The following is a 27,657-nucleotide window of genomic DNA, read 5'->3' on the forward strand; positions in this document are numbered from 1 at the left end:
CCGCTGGAAGAAGATCTTTTTTGAGATGCGGAGATAACAAAGTATGTTTATATTTTTAATTTCATTTTTTTGGGGGGACCATGGGGGTCATTACAATTTTTTCTATTTTTATATGTATATGTGTTTGTTTTTTTTTCAAACCTTCTGCAGTCTGCACACTGACTGATCTCTGTTAGGCTGAGCTCACATGTCATGTTATCGTCCGTTAGAACAGATCCTGCACACATCCGTTGGTAAAAAATTCTCACACATCACCTCACGTCACAGCTCCGCAGCTCTAGCGCTACTTTGTGTGCGAACCACCACGGGAAGTGACCTGTGAACTCATGATGCCACCACTCGTCACTGCCCACGGCGGGTCACATGCTACTGTGACCCCGTTGCTGTGACCTATGGTGTCCTCATGAGGTCATCGCAGTTCACTGCCGTGGTTCTCACACAGCACAGTATGAGAGCCGGCAGTGGACGCTCTTTCAGCCATTTGGGGACGTTCTGTTCTTCATAGGCTGGAACATTGAGTCTGCAGACATCATGGGCTCTCCCTATGGATTACAGAGGACCTGGATTAGGATTTTGAAGGGTAATAAATTGGTGAATGAAGCTGTTTCTTGTCTTTTTTCTTTAATACTTCTCTCTATTTATGTCTTTCAGGTTCACTTTGGAGGAACGTCGTGGAACTGTGACGCCCTGGCCTATCAGGTCGTCACAAGGATGCCGTGCAATCTGCCCTTCTGCATGGTACCCGCTCCTCCTTAGTTACGGGTCCTGTCAATTTGGTGTTGCTACCAACAGGTGTACTAAAATCTTGAGAAACACTCTGCACCACACCCACCAACCACATATTGGGCAGCCTGAGGGGAATAGGGCCACCCAGATGGAGGGATGGACGAGGGAGGGCAGAGATGTCAGTTGAGGAGTGACTCTCCAAGGGAGAGGTCACAAGTCAGTTAGAGAGTACAAGTTGAGCAGTGAGCAGCGGTGAGAGGACAGGTCACGCTGTGGAGCTTGGCACCTGTACCCGTCCCAGGTGCCAGACGTTGGCCTGGCCAGAAGGAGCTGGAACCCCGGTCGCAGGGGGTAGTGACAGAGAGCACGGTGCTGTTACAGAGAGCAGGCAGGCTGCATTGTGCTACAACCGGGCAGGGACCGGGGCACGACGGGGTACGCGGACCCTAGGCTGGGAAGTAGCTTCACGCAGCCCAGTAATTTACCCGACCGGAACGGAATCTTCAGGAACCGTTCCCCACCCGCTCCAGAATCGGGGTACTAGCGCAACGAGGGGGATAGGACTTCCCACAACCGTCCAGAAAATCCCAAGCGTGAACCCTGAGAGTAAGCTCACCCTGCTAGCCACGCAGGTAAGCGGGACCCGAAACGCTTCAAGTGTAAGGGATCCACACGTAGGACACACAGTGCTAAGGGTCAAGGCTTCAGGTCAATTTGCAACACTAAAAGGGCAGAGACCCAGCGTGTTCGCCCAAGAAAAACAGGATACTCAAGAGTTTGGTTTACCTGGTGTCAACGTCAGTGACTTTGGACTGTGTGAGTACACGTTATCCCTTTGCAGCCGACGGGTTCCCCACGCCATCCATCACCGGACCCCGGACACCACTCCCTCTGCCCACGGAGGGGTTAACAACTAGAGCTGCCACACACCAGCGTCCCCGGGCTCCCCCCAAACCGGCAGCGGTGGTCCCTCACGTTACCACACACCTTGGGTGGCGTCACGAACATTATCCCAAAACCACAAATCCCCCCTTTTATTTCCGAGGTAGCCGCGCGATGCCGCCTCGGATCCGGAGACCCCTCGATCCGGGTCCGAGCAGCCCGTCGGCTGTCGCAGGGGCGGCACAGTACCTCCTTGTAGATTACGGTGGACCTGAAAGAATTTTTTTTCTAATAAATTGGTGAATTAGGGCTGGTGTTGGGGGGGTTTCATTGTAAATAAAAAATGTTAGTTGTATTTTTTACCATTTACAAATACTGGATTAGTAATGGGGGTGTCTGTTAGATGCCGACCCATTACTAATACCAGGGCTTGATGCTAGCTGGAAATTCACAGCTGGCGTCAACCCCATATATTACCCCGTTTGCCACTGCACCAGGGCAACGGGATGAGCCGATGTGAAGCGCCAGGATTCTAATGGATGCACCACTTCAGGGGTGTTTGCGACCTGCTATTTTTAGGCTGAGGAGGGCCCAATAACCATGAGAATAGCAGACTCCAGCTGTCCATTTTACCTTGGCTGATGATCGAAATTGTGTGAGACCCCACTTTTTTTTTTTTTATTATTTATTTAATTTTAAATAAATAATTTAAAACAACAGTTGACCTCTGTTTTGGATTACCAGCCAAGGTGAATCTGCCAGCTGCGGTTTGCAGCTATCTGCTTTATCTTAGCTGGCTACCAAAAATAAGGTGGGACCACACGTAGCTTTTAAAAAAAAAAAAAAGATTGAATTTGGGGCTAAAGACAAGGCTAAACACTTTTTAGTGCCACATGAAAGGCACTAAAGGGTGCAAGCTTAGAATATATATTGGGGGTGACATTATATAGGTGTTTGACCTCTATCCATATCTATCTATCTATCCATTCATCGATCTCTCTATATCTAGCTGTTACAGTATGTAAAACTCCATATTAAAAACGCATGTCTGTGTGCCGTGCGTTTATCTTGCACCCATTGTCTTGTATTGGCGAGGTATGGAGAACCCTAAGGCTGGCATACACTGGGCAATAGTCCAAATTTGTGAAAAAGATATAGCATGTAATATATCCATTGAAATCCCTTCCTTTTACAAGTAGGAGTCCAATGGGTGGCCTTTACACACGCTCATACAGGCCTGTCACTGAATAGGACCGCCCACTGGACTCCTAAGCACAGATCAGGGATGTCAATGAATTAAACACAAATCATATTGAATGATTTCTCACAAGTTAATATATTATCTCCTCCTGTTCTGCACCAAGCTGCTGGCAGATCAGACACCATGATCTACGTGACAGGTTCCTATTACATTGGGATGTGGAGAGCACTGTATGCACCATTACATATCAGCAGGGTTCTTTACCTTTTTTTTAAATAATAAAAAAAATTGGAAGCTTTAAAAGGGTCATCATCCTTTGGGGGCTCTTTTTTTCTTAAATACATAAATTTGTGGACTTAAAATACTTTTTTAAATTGGGATTATTAAAAATGTTGCACCATTTGGCTTTTCCAGGCTCTTTTGTTTCCCTCCCACGTTTCACTTTGAAGTGATCTTTGGCCACAAATCAGCAAAGAGCTGAAAACAAAATGATGAACTCCCAGTCCGATCATAAGGAGCTCACTGATGGAGTCTCAGTTCACCCATTCTTCAGCCAGTAGACAATACAACTCGGAGCCTATAAATACAACTCGGAGCTTATAGAAGGTAAACGGTGCCAAGATTGTTAAAGCGCCTCAACTGTAAAAAAAAAAAAAGGTCCCCTAAATGGACAACCCCTTTAAAATGTTTTGTAGGAGTCACGTGGTTGGTTACTACAGACTTTCTTGTTTGTAGGTGTCCTCTCTGTTTGTATTAAATTTCAGAAAACCGACCACCTGACCAGCAGTGGGCTCTGATCAGTTCTTTCCCAAAAGCTACTTGTTGTCAGCCCCTCGTCCCACCTGTAGCCCCATCTGACCCCCTCACGTGACCTAAACCTCTCCAGACCTCACATTTACACACGGCCATCACCAGGCATATATCGCGCATGCGCAATACATGACACAACAGAAGCTACTACGGTTCTGACGCTTCAATACGTAAATAAAAAAAATACTGCGCGCATGCGCGCTTTTAGGCTACTGCGTTTATGTACGCATGCGTCATGTCCCTAGCACTATGGTCGTCGCCCGGGGTGAACGGAGCAGGTTGCGCATGCGCACTGGCCCCGGCAGGTCGGCCGCCCGGCCCCGGGGAAAGCAGTGGCGGCGGCTCCATGGGAGGATGAAGGAGATGGTTGGAGGCTGTTGCGTGTGCTCGGATGAGAGGGGCTGGGCCGAGAACCCGCTGGTCTATTGTGACGGCCACGGGTGCAATGTGGCGGTGCACCAAGGTGGGGCAACGCGTCCTGGGGGAGGGGCAAGTATTGACAGAAGGGGCGGTAGATAAACACCTTGGGGCAACTGTTCGGGTGAAGGGGTCAGGTGTATGGAGCTGGGCAGTGCTGGGCTGAGCTCGGGGTAATAATGGGGCTGGGCTATTTACATATATGCTAATGAGGTGTCAGTAACTTGGCTCTCAGCAGTGCTCATTACTGCGCAGGGGTGCTGCGTGCTGGTTTGTGGTGTATTCACATTGAGCAGTTGTGTGTATGAGAAGCAGCAGACTTCTCCCCAGATGCTCCTCCTGCCCAGGATCTGAGTATAGGACCCCAATCCTAATAATGGGCATATAGGAGATCTGGGGGATGGCTTTCCATAGTGTGCTGTACATAAGCCGGTGTGTAGGTGTTATCTGGACGTGTGCAGCATCATTGATCATCACTGAGCGTCTGTATGGTGACAGCTCGCTGAGCGTCGTGTGGTTGTAGTGCGCTCCTTTGTGGTCACTCGTGTGACAGCGGATGTGGCCTCCATATGACTGCCTTGTCGCTGTCATTCACACTACAGGAAACCAGCGCTGTGTGATGGTACATGGCAATCTGACTTGTAGATCAGGGCAGGGGGTGTGTTATGAGCTGCACCTCTATGGGGGTTATTTGTGTGCAGCGCAGAAGTCATCCGTTTAAGGCATGCTCGTTAAAATTCCAAAGAAATTTTGCAATTTGCCTATTAAAAATCCTCGTTCTTCTCAAGAACAAAGGACATTTTAGTTTTGTTTGTTGTTGGTTGCCTAGGATACCGACCATGGCTGCAGCCCAATAGCAATGTTCAAACGTGCAGTACTAGCTCTTTCCTTTAGGGCTTCTATACAATGCCTTGAACCTGTTCGGATCCCTGGAGGGCACGGTTAGCGCCCAGTCCGGTCAGCTTCAGTGTGACTGCGCTCCTCCAATGCTGCACAGGCAAGCCGACGTATAAAGCGGCACCGGAGGGCGCATTGTTCAGACCAGCGACGTGACAAAGGTGAAGCCACCCTACCAACAAGCAGGGAGCTGTCCACTCCTGACAAGAGCGTGACAGCTCTTTAATGGGTTGTCCTGGTCTAGAAAAATATGTCTGTTTTTACCAAAAATGGCACCGAACCTCGGCAAGGGTTGTCTTTGGTATTGAAGCTTCGCTATCTTGAAGTTAATGGAGCTGAGCTGCAATATCATAAAAAACGTAGATAGGAGCAGTATTGTGGATCTTGAAGCAAAGCTGCCATCTTTCATAAAGAGTGAACAAAGCTGTTAATACCGGTTCTTGTTTTAATGAAGGCTCAATGTCTTTCCAAAATGAAAAGTAACCTGTAAGGGAAGGACTTCTCTACTACCGTATGTCTTCACTAATGCTCGCGGGCTCATAAGACTACATTGCTGCAGAAGGCTTGATTGTTGGCAGTCCAGTTACAAATCAGAATCGGCTGATCTAATATATAGTGACATAAAACATAGAGAGTGTAATTCCCACTAAGACCAGTAAGGAGAGACGGCGCTGCCAGTCTGAGCTGACGTTGCTTTTGCCCCTTTCTGGTGATTGATAGTGGTTTTATGTATTGGCGTTCTGTAGATTTTGTCTTGTTTAATCTTGTATGTTTCTCCCTCCTTTTCCAGCATGCTATGGGATTGTACAGGTGCCAACAGGTCCATGGTTCTGTCGAAAGTGTGAGTCACAGGAGCGAGCCGCCAGGGTGGTAAGTAGTGAAGTGTATGTATACCCCGTGTGGTTCAGTCCCATCAGCGGATGCATCCTGTGTCCGCAAATCCATAGACACGGCACAGGCTGCTGTTCTTGGCAGTTGTGGGGTTTATTTCTTCACTGCTTGTGTTGAGGATGATCTGGGGGTTGCACATTGAGCAAAGAGTGTAAATCCATTTTCTAAAGCCTCACTTTATTATTGTAGGCTTTTTAGAGAACATTGCATGTATCTTGTGGTCCTGACTCTTAGGTGGGCTTTACACGCTGCGACATTGCTAGCAATGTCGAGCGCGATAGCACCCGCCCCCGTCGCACATGCGATATCTGGTGCTTGCTGCCGTAGCGAACACTATCGTTATGGTAGCCTCACACGCACATACCTGGTCAGCGACGTCGCTGTGGCCACCGAACAATCCCTCCTTCAGGGGGGAGGTGCGTTCGGCGTCACAGCGACGTCACCGCGACGTCACTAAGCGGCCGGCCAATAGAAGCGGAGGGGCGGAGATGAGCGGGACATAACATCCCGCCCACCTTCTTCCTTCCGCATAGCCGGTGGAGGCAGGTAAGGAGATGTTTGTCGTTCCTGCGTTTTCACACACAGCGATGTGTGGTGCTGCAGGAGCGACAAACAACATCGTACCGGCAGCAGTAACGACATGGAAATGAACGACGTGACACAGATCAGCGATTTTTTTTTTTTTTTTTTTTTTTTTTTTTTTTTTTTTTTTTTTTTTTTTTTTACGCTTTTGCGCTCGTTCATTATCGCACCTAGGATTTACACATTGCAATGTCGCTACCGGCGCCGGATGTGCGTCACTAACGACGTGACCCCGACGATATATCGGTTTCGATGTCGCAACGTGTAAAGCCCCCCTTAGACCTTGTGCGCACACTGCGATTTTACCCGCGTTTTTTTTGCGTTTTTGCTGCAGAAATTTCTTGATAAAATGGTTGTAACCTTTCTGCAGACATTCCCCAGCAAAACCTATGGAAAAAAAATAGCTGTGCGCACACCGTTTTTTTTTCTCAAGCACATTCTTTCTGCAGAATTTCTTGAGAAAAAGAATGTGCATGTCACTTTTTTTCTGCAGGTACCTGCGTTTTTTGCCATAGATAATGGTAAAAAACCACAGGAACCAATCTGCGGAAAAAACGCATGCGGTTTTCAGTGCGGTTTTTGTTTTTACCTCAAGTGCACTAATCTTTCAGACTCAAGATATTTCTTGAGAAAAATCCATTTTCTAGTGTGAACAGAGATTGATATTACATTCATGACATCCTAATACACCATGGAGTGTGTCAGGGTGTTTGTAGCAGGTTCTCGAGCAGAGCCTGCGACATACATAGCCAGCATCTGGCTATAAAGGTGCGATGAGATCTGTGTATAGAAAATCGCTGAGAAAAAAAAATGCACACTCGCATGACATACGGATGCTAGGTGAGAAAAAACATGACACTCGCCAACTTTTCTGGCGGAGAATCTGAGCGATTTTATATACACAGGTGTGATCGCACCCTAACAGCAGTAATCTGCACTATTGCCAGTCGCTGCTGCTAACCTCATAAATACTGTTGTCAATCACTGACAGCAGCTTTTAAATGCTGCAATTCAGCCCGGGTTTCTGTTCAGCGGCCACCAGCCCTCCCGCAACACCAGGACTCAGCTGAAGGCCCCTGTACCTGTTCTGTTAATTCAACTGTGATGTCCATTGAGTGTATACAGCTATACTGTGGTACACGGAGCTAGTGGATATTACAGACCTTGCGTTCCTCCACCTTCCGTTTGAAAATGCCCCACAGTTGTCCAATAGTATTTAGGTCTGGAGACATGCTTGGCCAGTCAAGGACCTTTACCCTCAGTTTTTTTAGCAAGGCAGTGTCATCTTGGAGGTGTTCAGTGAAGCTCTGGTGAACGCCATGCCCAAGAGAGTTAAGGCAATGCTTGAAAATAATGGTGGCCACACAAAATATTAACACTTTGGGCAAAATTTGTCCATTTTCACTTAAGCGGGCTTTACACGCTATGAGATCGCTACAGCGATCTCGTTGGGGTCACGGATTTTGTGACGCACATCCGGTTGCTGTAGCGATCTCCTTGTGTGTGACTCCTAGGAGCGATTTTGAATCGTTGCAAAAACGTCCAAAATCGCTCCTCGTTGACATGGGGGTCCTCTCCCAATTATCGCTGCTGTCGCTTGGGTGTAGTTGATCTTCGTCCCTGCGGCAGCACACATCACTACGTGAAGGAACCTCTCCTTACCTGCCACACGCCAGTAATGAGGAAGCAAGAAGGTGGGCGTGATGTTCGTCCCGCTCATCTCCGCCCCCTCCGCTTTGATTGGGCGGCCGCTTAGTGCCATCGTGTGACGCCCCCCTTAGAAAGGAGGCGGTTCGCCGGTCACAGCGACGTCGCCGAGCAGGTAAGTATGTGTGACGCTGCCGTTGCGATAATGTTCGCTATGGCAGCGATCTTCACATATCGGCATAACGATAGGGGCGGGTGCTATCACGCTCGCCATCGCTAGCATCGGCTAGTGATGTCGCAGCGTGTAAAGCCACCCTTAGGGTTGTACTCACGTTTGTTGCCAGCGGTTTAGACATTAAAGGGGTGGTTGAAAGGCAAAAGGTAATTTCATTTAAATCCCAATCTATTTAATGCTATAATCAATAAACTTTCTAATATAGTTGTATTAAAAATCCCCTACTGTTCCCTAACTACTAGTCTATTTTTCTTTGTCGCTCCATTGGGAGACCCAGACAATTGGGTGTATAGCTTCTGCCTCCGGAGGCCACACAAAGTATTACACTTTAAAAAGTGTAACCCCTCCCCTCTGCCTATACACCCTCCCGTGCATCACGGGCTCCTCAGTTTTATGCTTTGTGTTGAAGGAGGCACACATTCACTCAAGCTCCACATTTTAGTCAGCAGCAGCTGCTGATTGTATCGGATGGAAGAAAAGAGGGCCCCAGGGCCCCCGGCATGCTCCCTTCTCACCCCACTAAGTCGGCGGTGCTGTTAAGGTTGAGGTACCCATTGCGGGTACAGAGGCTGGAGCCACATGCCGTTTTCCTTCCCCATCCCTTAGAGGCTCTGGGAGAAGTGGGATCCTATCCGGTCATCCATTCACTGGGACCGGGCTCCCTCCGCAGCCCCTGTGGGAATCTGCCGGACAGGAGACTTGGTATCATCAGGGACAGGGCCCTGCATCTAAAGGTACTCTGTGTCCCCATGGGGATGGTGCATGGAGCGTTTGTGTCACACACGCTGCAGCGGCTGCTGTTTTTTTCTGACGACCGGGACTTCCGCGCCGACCGCGCCTGTTTGTCGGCCGCGGTATTAAATTTAGTCCCCGGCTTCATGCGGCCTAGTACCATAACTCCCGCCCCCGGGCCTGCCAGTCAGGGGTAAGGGCGGGACGGTCGAACTGACGTCGACAGTGAGGGCTGGAGCATACTTTAGGTGTCCTCCTCCCCCCTCACTGATCACTGTGGAGCACCAGATTCCCGCACTTTATTAGTCGCCGCCCACGGCTCCCTCCTCCCCTGAGAGCTCCGGCAGCCATTTTTACAATCATTCTGCCGGTGGAGGATTTCAGGAACGAGCTCTGCAGCTCTGGGAGGCCCAAGGCAGGGAATCTGGTGGACACACAACCGCTTTGGGCGGTCGGTAAGCCACACCGGTCACCCGGTGCTGGTCCCCCTAGGGTGCCGAAGTGTGTGTATGTATATATATATATAATATATATATATATATATATATATATATACAGTTAGGTCCAGAAATATTTGGACAGTGACACAAGTTTTGTTATTTTAGCTGTTTACAAAAACATGTTCAGAAATACAATTATATATATAATATGGGCTGAAAGTGCACACTCCCAGCTGCAATATGAGAGTTTTCACATCCAAATCGGAGAAAGGGTTTAGGAATCATAGCTCTGTAATGCATAGCCTCCTCTTTTTCAAGGGACCAAAAGTAATTGGACAAGGGACTCTAAGGGCTGCAATTAACTCTGAAGGCGTCTCCCTCGTTAACCTGTAATCAATGAAGTAGCTAAAAGGTCTGGGGTTGATTACAGGTGTGTGGTTTTGCATTTGGAAGCTGTTGCTGTGACCAGACAACATGCGGTCTAAGGAACTCTCAATTGATGTGAAGCAGAACATCCTGAGGCTGAAAAAAAAGAAAAAATCCATCAGAGAGATAGCAGACATGCTTGGAGTAGCAAAATCAACAGTCGGGTACATTCTGAGAAAAAAGGAATTGACTGGTGAGCTTGGGAACTCAAAAAGGCCTGGGCGTCCACGGATGACAACAGTGGTGGATGATCGCCGCATACTTTCTTTGGTGAAGAAGAACCCGTTCACAACATCAACTGAAGTCCAGAACACTCTCAGTGAAGTAGGTGTATCTGTCTCTAAGTCAACAGTAAAGAGAAGACTCCATGAAAGTAAATACAAAGGGTTCACATCTAGATGCAAACCATTCATCAATTCCAAAAATAGACAGGCCAGAGTTAAATTTGCTGAAAAACACCTCATGAAGCCAGCTCAGTTCTGGAAAAGTATTCTATGGACAGATGAGACCAAGATCAACCTGTACCAGAATGATGGGAAGAAAAAAGTTTGGAGAAGAAAGGGAACGGCACATGATCCAAGGCACACCACATCCTCTGTAAAACATGGTGGAGGCAACGTGATGGCATGGGCATGCATGGCTTTCAATGGCACTGGGTCACTTGTGTTTATTGATGACATAACAGCAGACAAGAGTAGCCGGATGAATTCTGAAGTGTCCCGGGATATACTTTCAGCCCAGATTCAGCCAAATGCCGCAAAGTTGATCGGACGGCGCTTCATAGTACAGATGGACAATGACCCCAAGCATACAGCTAAAGCTACCCAGGAGTTCATGAGTGCAAAAAAGTGGAACATTCTGCAATGGCCAAGTCAATCACCAGATCTTAACCCAATTGAGCATGCATTTCACTTGCTCAAATCCAGACTTAAGACGGAAAGACCCACAAACAAGCAAGACCTGAAGGCTGCGGCTGTAAAGGCCTGGCAAAGCATTAAGAAGGAGGAAACCCAGCGTTTGGTGATGTCCATGGGTTCCAGACTTAAGGCAGTGATTGCCTCCAAAGGATTCGCAACAAAATATTGAAAATAAAAATATTTTGTTTGGGTTTGGTTTATTTGTCCAATTACTTTTGACCTCCTAAAATGTGGAGTGTTTGTAAAGAAATGTGCACAATTCCTACAATTTCTATCAGATATTTTTGTTCAAACCTTCAAATTAAACGTTACAATCTGCACTTGAATTCTGTTGTAGAGGTTTCATTTCAAATCCAATGTGGTGGCATGCAGAGCCCAACTCGCGAAAATTGTGTCACTGTCCAAATATTTCTGGACCTAACTGTATATATATTTGTATACATTTTCTCTGTTCGGCCGCATTGTTTTGCTTTTGGCTATATACCCTCAGTGATCACTCTCCTAGGAGACAACAGCATGTCGTCCACAAGGAGCAAGGGTGCCAAGACACAGGGTTATTTTGCAACCTGTACCTCTTGTGCGGCTATGTTACCTGCAGGTTCCACCTACCCTCACTGTGAGCAATGCTCGGCCCCTGTTGCACTCGCTCAGCCGGAGCCTCGGGCGCTGGTGGGACCCTCGGCTCAGGCAGAACCGCCGGCTCCCCCTGCCCAGGTGGCAGGGACAGAGTTTGCAGTTTTGGCTGAGAAACTCTCTGAGTCGCTTTCACAATCCATGGCTCAGTCTATGGATAAATGGTCTGCTAAGATACTAGAAGCCTTGCAGTCCAGATCGGTCCTTACACAGGCCCCGGGCACTGTGGGATCATCGCCCCCAGGCCCCTCTCGGTCTGCGCCGCAGCGTGCTCCTGGGGTGGCACCTAGGTCTCACGGGGAGGACTCCGGCACGGACCGCAGTCCCAGACCGGCTAAGCGGGCTCGCTGGGAATCTTCCCCGACTTCATCACGCTGTTCGGGGTCTCAGCTTGAGGACTCTCTGGAGGATGAAGCGGATGTCGCAGCTCAGGGCTCTGACCCTGACGTTGCTCTCAATCTTGATACACCTGAAGGGGACGCCATAGTAAATGACCTTATAGCGTCCATCAACCAGATGCTAGACCTCTCTCCCCCCAACTCCACCTATAGAGGAGTCGGCTTCGCAGCAGGAGAAACACCAGTTTAGGTTTCCCAAACGTACACGGAGTGCGTTTTTCGATCACTCTAACTTCAGAGATGCTGTCCAGAAGCACAGAGCATTTTCGGACAAGCGCTTTAGTAAGCGTCTTATTGACACACGTTACCCCTTCCCCTCTGACGTAGTTAAGGGTTGGGCTCAATGTCCCAAGGTGGATCCTCCAGTCTCTAGACTGGCGGCTAGATCTGTAGTATCAGTGGCAGATGGCTCATCGCTCAAGGATGCCACTGACAGGCAGATAGAGCTCCTGATGAAATCCATCTATGAAGCCACAGGCGCGTCTTTTGCCCCGGCCTTTGCAGCAGTGTGGGCACTCCAAGCTATCTCAGCTTGTCTGTCTGAGATTAATGCGGTCACACGTACCTCTGCTCCGCAAGTTGCGTCTTTGACTTCTCAGGCGTCGGTATTTTCATCCTACGCCATGAATGCCGTCCTGGACTCTGCTAGCCGTACAGCGGTAGCGTCCGCCAATTCGGTGGCAGTCCGCAGGGCCATGTGGCTACGCGAATGGAAGGCAGACTCTGCTTCCAAGAAGTTCTTAACCGGTTTGCCGTTTTCTGGCGACCGATTGTTTGGCGAGCGATTGGATGAAATTATTAAGCAATCCAAGGGAAAGGACTCGTCCTTACCCCAGTCCAAACCAAACAGACCTCAGCAACGGAAAATTCAATCGAGGTTTCGGTCCTTTCGGCCCTCAGCCAGATCCCAATCCTCCTCGTCCAACAGGCCACAGAAGGGCCAGAGGAACTCTTATGCATGGCGGTCTAAGTCACGTCCTCCAAAGACCGCCGGAGGCACTGTCTCCAAGGCGGCCTCCTCATGACTTTCGGCATCCCCAAACCGCATCCTCGGTCGGTGGCAGGCTCTCCCGCTTTTGCGACGCCTGGTGGCCACATGTCCAAGACCGATGGGTGAGAGACATTCTGTCTCACGGTTACAGGATAGAGTTCAGCTCTCGTCCTCCGACTCGTTTCTTCAGAACATCTCCGCCCCCCGAGCGAGCCGATGCACTTTTTCAGGCGGTGAAAACTCTGAAGACAGAAGGAGTCGTGATCCCCGTCCCCCTTCAGGAACGTAGTCGCGGTTTTTACTCCAACTTGTTCGTGGTACCAAAAAAGGACGGATCATTCCGTCCCGTTCTGGACCTCAAACTGCTCAACGGACACGTGAGAACCAGACGGTTTCGGATGGAATCTCTCCGCTCAGTCATCGCTTCGATGTCCCAAGGAGACTTCCTAGCATCAATCGACATCAGGGATGCTTATCTCCATGTGCCGATCGCACCAGAGCATCAACGCTTCCTGCGTTTCGCCATCGGGGACGAACACCTTCAGTTTGTGGCACTGCCTTTCGGCCTGGCGACAGCCCCACGGGTCTTCACCAAGGTCATGGCATCCGCTGTGGCGGTCCTACACTCTCAGGGACACTCGGTGATCCCTTACTTAGACGATCTCCTAAGTCAAGGCACCCTCCCGGGTGGCATGTCAACACAGCCTGACCGTCGCTCTGGAGACTCTCCAGAGGTTCGGGTGGATCATCAATTTCCCAAAGTCAAAATTGACACCGACCCAATCACTGACTTACCTCGGGATGGAGTTTCATACTCTCTCAGCGATAGTCAAGCTACCGCTGGACAAACAGCGTTCGCTGCAGACAGGGGTGCACTCTCTTCTTCGGGGCCAGTCTCACCCCTTGAGGCGCCTCATGCACTTCCTGGGGAAGATGGTGGCAGCAATGGAAGCAGTCCCCTTTGCGCAGTTTCATCTGCGTCCACTCCAATGGGACATTCTCCGCAAATGGGACAGGAGGTCGACGTCCCTAGACAGGAACGTCTCTCTTTCCCTGGCAGCCAAAACCTCTCTTCAGTGGTGGCTTCTTCCCACTTCTCTGTCGAAGGGAAAATCCTTCCTGCCCCCATCCTGGGCTGTGGTCACGACGGACGCGAGTCTGTCAGGGTGGGGAGCGGTTTTTCTCCACCACAGGGCTCAGGGAACCTGGACTCCGACAGAGTCCTCCCTTCAGATCAATGTTCTGGAGATAAGGGCAGTATATGTTCTGGAGATAAGGGCAGGTATCTAGCCCTAAAGGCGTTCCATCGGTGGCTGGAGGGCAGGCAGATCCGCATACAGTCGGACAACGCCACGGCGGTCGCGTACATCAACCACCAGGGCGGCACGCGCAGCCGTCAAGCCTTCCAGGAAGTTCGGCGGATTCTGCTGTGGGCGGAGGCCACAGCCTCCACCATCTCCGCAGTTCACATCCCGGGCGTAGAAAACTGGGAAGCAGACTTCCTCAGTCGCCAGGGCATGGACGCAGGGGAATGGTCTCTTCACCCGGACGTGTTTCGAGAGATCTGTTGCCGCTGGGGAACGCCGGACGTCGATCTCATGGCGTCTCGGCACAACAACAAAGTCCCGGCATTCATGGCACGGTCTCAAGATCACAGAGCTCTGGCGGCGGACGCATTAGTTCATGATTGGTCGCAGTTTCGACTTCCCTATGTGTTTCCTCCTCTGGCGATGCTGCCCAGAGTGTTACGCAAGATCAGGTCCGACTGCCGCCGCGCCATCCTCGTCGCTCCAGACTGGCCGAGGAGGTCGTGGTACCCGGATCTGTGGCACCTCACGGTGGGTCAACCGTGGGCACTCCCAGACCGTCCAGACTTGCTGTCTCAAGGGCCATTTTTCCATCTGAATTCTGCGGCCCTCAACCTGACTGTGTGGCCATTGAGTCCTGGCTCCTAGCGTCCTCAGGGTTATCTCAAGATGTCATTGCCACTATGAGACAGGCCAGGAAACCAACGTCCGCCAAGATCTATCACAGGGCTTGGAGGATCTTCTTATCCTGGTGCTCTGATAAGGGTTTTACCCCCTGGCCGTTTGCCTTACCCACGTTTCTTTCCTTCCTTCAATCCGGAATGGACAAGGGTTTGTCTCTCGGCTCTCTCAAGGGACAAGTATCGGCGCTTTCCGTGTTTTTTCAAAAGCGTCTAGCCAGGCTTCCGCAGGTCCGCACATTCCTGCAGGGAGTTTGCCACATAGTCCCACCTTACAAGCGGCCGCTGGAACCCTGGGATCTTAACAGGGTCCTAAGGGCTCTTCAGAAACCACCTTTCGAGCCGCTGCGGGATGTTTCTTTATCACGTCTTTCGCAGAAGGTGGCTTTTTTAGTGGCAGTTACATCGCTCCGTAGAGTGTCGGAGCTAGCAGCGTTGTCATGCAAAGCCCCCTTCCTGGTTTTTCACCAGGATAAGGTGGTTCTGCGTCCGGTCCCGGAATTTCTCCCTAAGGTGGTATCCCCTTTTCATCTCAATCAGGATATCTCCTTACCTTCATTTTGCCCTCATCCAGTTCACCAATGTGAAAAGGATTTGCACTTGTTAGATCTAGTGAGAGCACTCCGGCTCTACGTGTCTCGCACGGCGCCCCTGCGCCGTTCTGATGCGCTCTTTGTCCTTGTCGCTGGCCAGCGTAAGGGGTCGCAGGCTTCCAAGTCAACCTTGGCTCGATGGATCAAGGAACCGATTATTGAAGCCTACCGTTCTTCTGGGCTTCCGATTCCTTCAGGGCTGAAAGCTCATTCTACCAGAGCCGTGGGTGCGTCCTGGGCATTGCGGCACCGGGCTACGGCTCAGCAGGTGTGTCAGGCAGCTACCTGGTCTAGTCTGCACACTTTCACGAAACACTATCAGGTGCATACCTATGCTTCGGCAGATGCCAGTCTAGGTAGGCGAGTCCTTCAGGCGGCGGTTGCCCACCTGTAAGAGGGGGCCGTTTTCGGCTCCTTTTTTATCGAGGTATTCTTTTACCCACCCAGGGACTGCTTTTGGACGTCCCAATTGTCTGGGTCTCCTAATGGAGCGACAAAGAAGAAGGGAATTTTGTTTACTTACCGTAAATTCCTTTTCTTCTAGCTCCTATTGGGAGACCCAGCACCCGCCCCTGTTCCCTTCGGGCTGTTGTTCTTTTGTGTACACATGTTGTTCATGTTGAATTGTTCCTTTGATTCATGGTTTCAGTTCTCCGAACATCCTTCGGATTGAATTTACCTTAGACCAATTTATAAGTTTCCTCCTTCCTGCTTTTGCACCAAAACTGAGGAGCCCGTGATGCACGGGAGGGTGTATAGGCAGAGGGGAGGGGTTACACTTTTTAAAGTGTAATACTTTGTGTGGCCTCCGGAGGCAGAAGCTATACACCCAATTGTCTGGGTCTCCCAATAGGAGCTAGAAGAAAAGGAATTTACGGTAAGTAAACAAAATTCCCTTCTTTCTCTAGTTCTTGTCGGATGACGATTCATTTGAGAATCCCAGTTGCATGCTGGGATACACAAGCGAGGTGTCTTAAGGGTTCAGTCTGTGGTAGTGACTGCAGCCTCTGCCCCCTCCCTGAAACGAAGCGTTGATATGATGTTCGTTTCAGGGGCTGGTCTGTCTCTCCTTGCGTTGTGCGCTGTCCCTCCTTGCGTTGTGCGCTGTCCCTCCTTGCGTTGTGCGCTGTCCCTCCTTGCGTTGTGCGCTGTCCCTCCTTGCGTTGTGCGCGGTCCCTCCTTGCGTTGTGCGCGGTCCCTCCTTGCGTTGTGCGCTGTCCCTCCTTGCGTTGTGCGCTGTCCCTCCTTGCGTTGTGCGCTGTTCCTCCTTGCGTTGTGCGCTGTCCCTCCTTGCGTTGTGCGATCTGCACTGTGCACAGCGCTCCCTCTTGTTATCTGCTCAGATGTGTAATTATCAACGCTGTGCCTCCCTGCGTTGTGCGCTGTGCCTCCCTGCGTTGTGCGATCCGCACTGTGCACAGCGCTCCCTCTTGTTATCTGCTCAGATCTGTAATTATCAGCGCTGTCCATACCCAGCGTTCAGGAGACCACTGATGTCACCAGCGTGGCGGCACTAGTCGGCATGTCGGGTATAGACACCGCTGATCATTACAGATTTGAGCCAACGACTGAGCGAGCGCTGTGCTCAGTGCAGGGAGAGACACAGAGGTACAGATCAACCCCTGAGAATTATGATGACACCTCGTTTCAGGCAGGGGACAGAGGCTGCGATTACGACTCTGCCCCTGATGACACTTCATTTGAGTATTACAGCATGCACTGGGATCCTCAAACCATTCATCAGACAGGAAACAGAAAAAAATAGAATAGTATTTAGATAGTGTAGTTATTGAACTAAGGGATTTTTTAATGCAACTATATTAAAAAGTAGCTTAGATTATAGCATCAAATAGGTAGGGATGTAAATGATATTTCCTTTTGCCTTCAGACCACCCCATAAATAGCTGTGTGTTGAGTTATTTAGAGGGCACCAAATTTACACTGTTATACAAGCTGTACACCGACTACATCATGTTGTATCAAAGTGTCATCTTCAGTGTTGTCCCATGAAAAGATATAATAAAATATTTACAAAAATATAAGAGGTGTATTCACTTTTGCGATATACTGTATATATAAATCACCCCCCACCCCCATTTCCAAATTAACAAGATATACTGTATATATACAGTATAAACATATTTGGTACCAGAATTGTGTTTATTTTTCAGTTAATACAATGCCGCAAAAAAAGTGATGATAAGTGATCAAAAGATAGTATGTACATAGAATGGTATACGGTAATTAAAGACAACGACTCAGCATGCTAAAAATAAAAAGCCCCCACATATTTCATTGATGGAAAAATAAAGTTACAGGACTTGCAATATGGCTGCACAAACCAAATTATTTTTTTTCTTTTTTAAAAGTTCAGAATTTTATTACTACTACTAATATAGTAAAAAAGAAAAACAAAAAAAACTATATATTGTTTGGTATCACTGTAATCAAACTGACATGGAGAATCATATGTCAGATCATTTTACTGCACAATTAATGCTAAAAATAAAACCCAAAAAACATTGGTGGCATTGCCATATTCTCTTACTTTATATAGTAAATGAATGAAATGAATGGTGTCATTCAAAATTACAACTTGTCCCACATAAAATAGGCCCACGTATGTTCGGCAGCTGAAAAATTAAAAAAAAAAAAACCCGTTACGGCTTGATAAAACGGGAAAAAAAATTAAAATGCGGAGATGAAAATTGTCTGTGTCCATAAGGAATTAAAGGGGTTGTCCGGGCACAATCATAATCACCATGTTGTCACTTTTCTGGATCCAGCACAGGCATCACCATGGTCTGCGCCGGCAACAGAAGCGATCGCATCATCAATCAATCAACCAACCACAGGACCGCTGCGGCTTCTATTAGGCTCCAGCAGTGAGGAGACTTGAACAAGTGTCATTGGATGTTTTTCTAAAGGCACGTGGTTCAGGTTTCCTGATCGCTGCAGTCTATCAGAAGCTGCAGCGGTCCTGTGGCTGGATGTACAGTGCAGTCTTCTCATCCAGTGTTGGTGCAGACTGTAGGGTGCAGTGTGCTGGATCAGGCTGGGTGACAACAGGTGAGTGTCACTTATTTTGTTATTTTTCCAGAACACCCAATCCCTCAGGTATAAATCACTTTTTGCCTCACCATTAAACAAATACCAATTTTGGTTAAAATCCAAGTAGTTATACTGCCTATGGTACTTATCTAGTGATCAGCCCCAACATCTTTGTGCCTTCCACTTCTGTTTTCATTTTCAATCATCTGATTTCAATTGTCCTCTTTGGTTCTGTAAGGAATAAAATTCCAGGGCGACACTCAAAGGTAAATGGTGCTCAGGTCTATGGAAGGCATCCACAATCCAAATGAAGAAAAAGACCGCCACTCGTATTCTTTATGAAGACAAATCTTTTAATCGTACAATTCCATGTACAGGTGTCACAATAACACGTGTCGGCTTGAAAGCCTTTCTGTTTATCTTCCTCTGGTTCTGTCAGTCAGGATAATGTCACACGACTGTATTTTCTCCATCTGAATTGTCCTCTTTGGTTCCGTAAGTCAGGATAATATCACACGACCGTATTCTCTCCATCTGAATTGTTCTCTTTGGTTCTGTTAGTCAGGGTAAAGTCACAAGACCATATTCTCTCCATCTGAATTGTCCTCTTTGGTTCTGTAAGTCAGGATAATGTCACACGACCGTATTCTCTTCATCTGAATTGTCCTCTTTGGTTCTGTAAGTCAGGATAATGTCACACGACCGTATTCTCTCCATCTGAATTGTCCTCTTTGGATCTGTTAGTAAGGATAATGTCACACGACCGTATCCTCTCCATCTGAATTGTCCTCTTTGGTTCTGTTAGTAAGGATAATGTCACACGACCGTATCCTCTCCATCTGAATTGTCCTCTTTGGCTCCGTAAGTCAGGATAATGTCACACGACCGTATCCTCTCCATCTGAATTGTCCTCTTTGGTTCCGTAAGTCAGGATAATATCACACGACCGTATCCTCTCCATCTGAATTGTCCTCTTTGGTTCTGTTAGTAAGGATAATGTCACACGACCGTATCCTCTCCATCTTAATTGTCCTCTTTGGTTCTGTCAGTCAGAGTAAAGTCACACAACCGTATTCTCTCAATCTGACAAAAGCGGTTCAATTCTTATCGGAGTTTGATCAGTGACATCAGTTTTTCTCGGAGTTGGAGAGAGAAAAAGTTTTTCCACCTTCTCCATTATGTCAGTTTGTGACAATTGGCCTTCACTGTGGTGCCATCGGTGTGCGGTCCAATGTTTTTCATGGACTCATAGACTTGCATTAAGGATTTTCATCTGACGCTTGGATCACATTAGGACCGAGGAATAATCGGACATGTGCACAGCTCCATGGAATATCATAGGTCTAACTATCATCCATGAAAACCACAGTTAGCACTGGGACGAGAAAATCAGTTGTGCGCATGAGCCCTCAAGGATCAGAAGGGAAAAGCCTGTATTCTAGCCAGACTCCATTATGCATTATCGATAGAGATGAGTGGATCAGGCAGACTTTGATTTTGCCTGGTCACAAAGATTTTATCCCAAAATTCTTTTTGCAGTCTTGTTATTCTCTGCAAATTCAGTGTCTCTTTATTATGCTCTGGGGTCTATTTCTATTTCTCATTTTTTTTTGCTTTGACGAATACTGAAATAGTATTCGGTAAGCATTATTATCTGAATACAAATAGTTAATTTATAGGTGGTCACGGGGAATACTGATTAACTATTCTCCTATGTATGGCAGATTAGTGCTTTGTGTGATGTGTCTTTCTCTATAGTGAAGAATAGGAGTGGAGCTAGAGTATTTTCCGTGTCTGAGTTTTGCCGAATTTGGAGAATCCGTATAAGACAGCTGCAGTTGTTTAACATATGAACAAACTGAGTTTTTCTCACCCTCCCTGGGTCCTGCGCTGAGTCTCCATCGCTGATCCCAGTGTCTCTTATTGTCTGGCGGCTCAGGTAGAGCTAATGAGCTTAATTATTAGCGGTCGATGGAACTCGTCTGCAAAAAAACATGTCTGAATGAGCCTTTACCTGCAATAGTCTGATGTTGTCATCCCATATTAATGTGGTATGAACTGTAATTACATTGCTAAACAGCTGCCCAAATAAAATGGCACATCTAAATCCACCTTAAAAACTGATATTTATTTTGCCTTCACCTGATGATTTGCTCTATAGAGAACCTACATTTCTGTTCAATTATTGCCAAAAATCGGTAATGAAAGAATTGTCATTTAATAATTTGTAAGTATTACCAAATAATCAATATTTCTAGCATTTGGCCTTATTTGCATTGTAAGACTAAGGAGTGTCTGTAGAAAAATATTCAAAACAAGAAGGCCTGCGGAGACACCATCACATGTTTTCTCAACGCTGGCAGGAAACTAGCCAGGTCTTTCACCGGGAAGGAACAACCACGGGAAGGGCAGTCTCCAGTCAAGGAGACCACCTATGCCAAACATGGTATCCATCCACAGACAACTGTTTCGGGGTATTTGCCCCTCATCAGTGTTTGATGTTGATGTCCCTAAGGTCAACCATCCTTGCTTATGTAGAAAAATATTGGCTGATGGGGCCCCGATAATGGGCTGTAATAAATTGTTGGAGTGGCTGTATCGAGCACAGTGCAGCTCTAATCTGTAGATATCTGTATATAGGCTGGCAGCTGTCCGCAGTGTCAGTGTAGAGAATATAGCAGGCAAATTCCGAAATAACAGCCTAATAACATAATTATCCAAAGGATAGATAATGTATTTTTAGGGGCTTTGACCTGGGACCTCTGCTGGTAGCATGAACTGGGTGCCAAAATACCCTGTAAATTGAGCGGTAGGGAGCAATTGTGAAAACTGCTGTATTCACTATTTACGAGTGGTGGTTCCATGTCCTCAATACCACAGTTATCACTTAGATTTTTGACCGTTATTCTTAGGCTCCTAGTGGCCTGGCTGTTTTACCTCCAGCAATCATATATTATACAGATTTTAATTCTGGGACAACCCTTAAAGGAAATCTGTCAGCAGGTTTTTCCTACCTCGTCTGAGAGCAGCATAATGTAGGCAAAGAGAGAGAATCCAACGATATATCACTTAGATTACTACCTGCAGCCATTCTGTCACAATCAGAATTTTTAGATTTAGTTATCTAACAGAGCTGAGTGAGCTTCCCCGTCCACACCAGGCTCGCAAAATTGTACATTGACAGTGAGGTGTCAATCGGAGGAGGGGACATGCCAGACTGCCTGTGCAGTGACATTATAAACCAAGCAGTGCTAAGGTTCCTGCTTAAACAAACCTAGCAATTAAGAAACAGATTGGACTGTGACAAGACAGGCATCCCTGAATTTTCTGTGTTAACCCTTGCGGCATGCAGTCTTCAGCTTACATAGCAAAAACCTGCTGAGCTATTTGAAGCTTTCTGATTACAAGCTGTACTGCCAGGGAATTCAGATTTTCTGAGACTGATGCGTAGATCTGTCACCAATAACACCAGACTACACACTGCTGTAAAGCAAAACAGGCCCATTTAACAAATATTGCTGTTTTCTACACAGTCATAAGGGAATGTGCACAGGAGAAAAAGATCCTATACATGTTAGACAACATTATCTGTTATAAACTGGTTCAGCCGGCAGTCTATTATATGTCAGGGACTCCAACAGGTCATTGTCGAGGGAGATGAGGATCCAGTGTTTCTGATTTCGGACAGTGGATGTTTTTGTTCTCTACGAAAAAAGCCACTGCCAGACTCCTAAGGCTCTTTCATAGAAAACACAGGAAGGGATAGCTGACAACTAAAATGTATGGGGACGTAAGATGTTCCAAATTAATTAATAGTACTCCTTGGCTCTAGAGCAGAGGTCCCCAACTCTTCTGGCCTTGAGAGCCACATCCCGCTGTGATAGAGGGTTGTGAGCCACATCCAGCTCCTGCCCCTTCACAGTAGTGATACTCAGAACTTCCATTACTGGTATAACGATAGCCAAAGCTTTTGCACACAGATCAGACTGAGGCAGTATACCAAGTTCCAGGGGTTCCTACAATACCGTCTTTCCGATCTGCTCTTCTACGTGGGGCTAGCTATGCACAAAAGTCTCAATCTGGAGATCTCTTCTTGATAACTGTTTGCTAGACTTGGTGCTAATGCACCAAGCTGGATAACAGCCGTGAGCCACATGTCATGGGCTCGCGAACCAGATATGGCTTCCAAGCCACGGGTTGTGGACCCCTGCTCTAAAGAATCTGCATTGTAACTAATAAGAGGTACAGTTGATTTCTACCATAATGGGTGAATAAGGCTGCTTTCACACATCCGGTTTTTGCAGTGCGGCTCAATCCGGCTCAAAAACCTATGCAACGGATGCGGCGAAAAAACAGATCCGTTGCATACGTTTTTCCATGCGGCCCGTCCGTTTTTTGACGGATGCAGCTTGATACTGAGCATGCGCAGTGCAAAAAACTGCATCCGGCGGCCGGAAGCGGTTTTTGCTGCAGGACACCGCATCCGGCGTCCATAGGCTTGCATTGTAAATCCGGCGCGATGCGTTTTCTTTCGCCGCACAAAAAAAGTGCCAGGCAACGTTCCATCCGGCCGCCGCATGGGCTAAATATGCCGCATCCAGCAAAAAACGGACACAACGCAAGGTAATGCGGCACAATACGGCGCTAATGCAATTCTATGCAGAAAAAACGCAACCGGCGGCAAAAAAAAACGTTTTTTCTGCAAAGCGCCATATTGTGCCGCTCAGCAAAAAACGGATGTGTGAAAGCAGCCTTAGTGAGTCTTCTGTCAGGCCATGCTTAGTGTTCACCTCTCACTTGGCCCCATCCACATTTTATGAATGGTTGAGGCTGGTGTAATATCAACAAAAAGTGCAAATACGTATGATTTCTGTACGCCAGCAAACTAGCATAAAGTGTGTTCAATCGCTCCTTATATGCCAGATGTTGGATCTGTAGGTCCACTATGGTCAGTAATGGCTGCAGATATAATTATTTTCTGAAAATGCTGGCTTATGCTGAGTTTACAGTCACAGTGCCCAAAGGATCTCACTAACTTGTTGGATACTTTCATGGTATCTATAATTTTACCAGGAAAAAGGCACTGCATGCTGTGTAGAATGTTAGTAAATGTACAATCGAAGTGGCAAAAGAAGCCTCCGCCACAGATCAGAACTAAGCTGTAGCCATTCTCATTATTGGTATTCTTTATAGCTGCTCCGGAACAAATCTTTATTGTTAGGTGAGGACTTTGAACTTCCTGTTGTGTATCTCGCGTAACACACTAGTGGAATTTACATGGATGGAGTTTAGTAAATCAAAGGTCATAGCTTGATTTAAAGGGAACCTGTCATTAGATTCATGCTGCCCAAAGCACGAACAGCATGAATCAGAGCCAGGCATGTTCTACTGTGAAATGCTGCAGCAAATCAGAATTAACATGCTTTGAAAAGCCAGGAACTATATGGGCCTGATTCATCAAAGCTTTTACACTAGTATTCTGGTGTAAAAAGCTTTGAAAAGTCACCTAACTTTGGTGCAAGTCAAGGCTGGGCTAACATTTTGAGACTTTAGCATTCTCACACAATTTTCGCCCAATTAAAAAAAAAAAAGGGCGGTGCTGGAACGCGGCTTGGCGACCACCAGTTGTCACATTCGTAACTAGCAGCAGAGCTCACTAAGCTACAAATCTTACTGCAGCAGAGATTAGAGGAGAATCTGTGGTGAGGCCTCTTTGTCTGACTCCAGCACATTTCTTCATCAAGACTGGCATGAATCGGGCGCTTTGTGTCTTGGCTGACTAGTCTGATGTGGTCCCTAGCCAGCTACTTCTCCTTGCTCTAATCCCCATAACTGATAGGTCTTTCCCCATGTACAGACACAGCTTGACCAGTTTGCCAACTGGAGCAGGTCAGAGAGAAGCATCGGACTAGTCAGCTGATACACTGTCACGCACAGAGTAGAAAATGTCCATATAACGCCTAACACACGCGATCAAACCAATGGTCGTTTGACACGCTACAAAAAAAATGGGAAAGACTGGCGTCACGATATAACGGAGGTCCCTGCCACTAGGAAGAGAGGTGAGGGGGCAGTTCCTGCACTCGCCTCAAGCTGACTCCTGAGCTCCCTTACGTCCCTGTACAGGTTCTTTCAACCTGTCGGCGAGCAGGATACCTGGGTTCCTCAGCTGGCCCTATACTCACCCTGTATAGCGAGTAGACCGACGAGTACACTAGACTCGCCACTATACTAATAACAAGGAGGGAAAGAAAAGACAGACGGTTGGAATAAACAGAAGGATACACAACACCAAACCTCAGCAGTTCCTTCCACCAGGCTGGCCAAAGTAAAAATGATTCTAACAGTTTGAAGGTCTGCTAGGAAGCCTCCAGTATTTAACCTAAATGGGCATGGACCCAAAGTAGCGACTGCTCAGAGCTGCTGGCAACACAACCTGAAATTAACTCATGAGACGCCAAAGGAAAGGAAACTTTGTTTAAATAAGGAGTCAAGATGGAGATGGGAGGTGCCTGTCCTAAGTCTGTCACTGGACTCAAAACAGCAGGGAGATGACCATGACAGACACTCTGTCCCTGGCCAGCTTTTGAAAGCGTGTGTTGGTTAGACAGATGTGCGCCAACTTCACCAACCTAAGGCCAACCTGTGCTCTCAACTTTCATCCCCAGCTAAGGGGCCACATTTATTACTTAGTTTACAGTATCGTCATAAAAACTTCACAATTTGACCAAGTCGTACACTACAGAAAAGGTAAATTAGCCTTTTACACCACACATGTCACAAGTTAACACATGGCCACATTCAGGTAGGTGAGGCCACCACGTTTTACCTATATTAGATGAAAATGAAAACTAAGAAATGCAAACATTTTGGCACAAATATACAGCATATTTTAAGAATTTTCAGTCCGCCTCAAATGTGCCATTCAGGTCCCTTTTTTTTTTTTTTTTTTTTATACTTGAGTATCAAATACCATTCTTAATAATTAGTGGCCGCAAAGGAATATTCACACGCATAAAGATTTTTTGCAGACATTTTAGCCATCTAAATGAGAAGCACGCACAGATTTATGGGACAGGTTAATATTCGCTGTAAATTTTGTGTGAATTCCATCTAAAGATGTCCATAAACATTCCAACAATGTTGGCTGAGCCTGCATATTTAGGGAGGACAAGTCCTACACTCTTGTGTTTCTGGTGGCCTCTTGTCTATCCAGCGACACTTGATCCTCTTGTTCAACCACTCTTCAGGTGTCTGGTTCTTGTTTGCTTCTCACCAGTGGAAACACTTGCATTTTAGGGCTGAACAATTGCCAACAGCTATTTGAAGTTTTTTGGGCTTCTTAAAGGGGTTTTCTAGTATTCAGATAACTTCTGTATTGGGATTTGAGTTGGGTCGATGTCCTCATGATTATTGGTACCTGCGAAACGCACAATTCCCTGAAGGTATTCCGCACCTGTCCTACACTGATAGAATAGACATGTGCAAGTTACCTGCCGATCATGCATGCGTCCTGGCAGCGGACAGGTGAGCATTATATCCCATAGAATACTTCTAATATGTCTAAACGTTATGGGGATTTTAACCTTGGATTCTGCCAAAGCTGAAACAATCTGCTGACCTTTGATAACCAATGTGCTGTAAATGTATATTTCTTAGTAGACCAGGGTTGATAACGATATTTACTATCATAGAGATGACAAGAAAGGAGGTGTGGTTCTGACTCCATAGAAAACTAGGTAATATAATCTTAAGAGAGGCCTTATTGGAATACACATCTCATACAAAAATGTCAGATTTCCAATAAAAGGAATATGTAGCGTTATTAAATAGAAAGTATTAGGGGATGAAATTGGTATGTAGAATAATGAGAAGCTTCTAGCACTGCAGGGAATTCAGATACTCTCCCCCCCACCCCCCTTACCCAGCACAAACTATTAGGCTATGTGCGCACAGTGTGTTTTTCGCGGCGTTTTTGAGCGTTTTTCAAGTGTTTTTGGGCTCAAAACTACATGATTTTGCTTCCCCAGCAAAGTCTATGAGTTTTCATTTTTGCTGTCCGCACACAACTTTTTTTTTTTTTTAAGCTGCGTTTTTGAGCTTTAAAAAAAATAAATAAATAAAAATGACATGTCAATTCTTTCCTGCGTTTTTCTGCGTTTTTTCCCCATGCAATGCATTGCAAAAACGCAGGAAAATGCAGTGATCAAAAACGCAGCCAAAAAAGCACCGAAATGCGGTAAAAACGCATGCGTTTTTACCAGTACTTTTTTTTGCACATTTTTGCCGCGGGTGCGTTTTTAGCGGCCAAAAACGAAGCGGCAAAAAAACGCAGCGTGCACACATAGCCTTAGCAGAATACAGACTACCCTTATGGTAACCTATATTCTGTGTATAGCACAGCAAACACAAGCTGCTGCATGGCAGCCCCAGAATTTTGTAATAACATGTCTATAGATGTATTGTACTTCTAACATTTGTGCAATTGACCATGCTATCATTCTTCTTCCCAGAGATGTGATCTTTGCCCGCATAAAGAAGGGGCGCTGAAGAGAACAGACAATGGAGGTAAAGTTCACTGTAGATGTAGAGATTTCCCCCTTCTCATATGATTGCTTTGTTTTATTTTGGGGAAGAAACCGGAGAAGAGACAGGGTCATACACAAACCAACATTTTCTTGGGAAATATTGTGCCTATGCTTAGCGCCATTTTTCTCACTCAAGAAAAAAAAAGTTTTTTCAAGTGTGGGTGAAACATGTTTCCACTGATGAAGCAGATTCCCGTAGGTCAAAACGATTTATTAACAGTATGATTACTGATAACTATTGAACGGCTTTTAAAGGGACTGTACAAGAAAGCAAGTTATTACCAATCTTAGTGATCGGTGATAACTTACACTCATTGCTGGGGGGTCCATTTACTAAGACCCACATCAATCTGCAGAACTGAGAGTTTTTATCCCCTTTTAAAAAATGGTGTGGCAGTTCAGATGCTTTATTCATTCTCCATGGTGCTGCCAGATAAAGGCGAGTGCAGCACTCGGCAGTCCCATAGGGAACGAATGGAGCGATGGTCAAGTATGCACACTATTGCTCCATTATAACTGGAAGAAAAGTGCTGCTGGTCAATGCAGGCCCCAGCGGTCAAATTAACTTGTTTTCACCAGACAATCCCTTTAAAATCATCAGCTATAATTCTGT

At 46.9% G+C, this 27,657-nt stretch overlaps 1 protein-coding gene across 1 annotated transcript in view; it reads left to right on the forward strand.

Annotated features, from left to right (window-relative positions):
- The first annotated feature begins 3,935 nt into the window (after positions 1–3,935).
- Positions 3,936–27,657, forward strand: part of MLLT6 (MLLT6, PHD finger containing) — a 124,926-nt gene continuing 101,204 nt past the window's right edge. Inside the window, exons 1-3 of the mRNA XM_075350101.1 lie at positions 3,936–4,082; positions 5,724–5,803; positions 26,970–27,024. Coding sequence (XP_075206216.1) covers positions 3,974–4,082; positions 5,724–5,803; positions 26,970–27,024 — 244 coding nt within the window. The 5' untranslated portion in view covers positions 3,936–3,973. The remainder of the gene's footprint in view (positions 4,083–5,723; positions 5,804–26,969; positions 27,025–27,657) is intronic.

The sequence above is a fragment of the Anomaloglossus baeobatrachus genome, chromosome 5, assembly GCF_048569485.1.
Source record: "Anomaloglossus baeobatrachus isolate aAnoBae1 chromosome 5, aAnoBae1.hap1, whole genome shotgun sequence".
NCBI lineage: Eukaryota > Metazoa > Chordata > Amphibia > Anura > Aromobatidae > Anomaloglossus > Anomaloglossus baeobatrachus.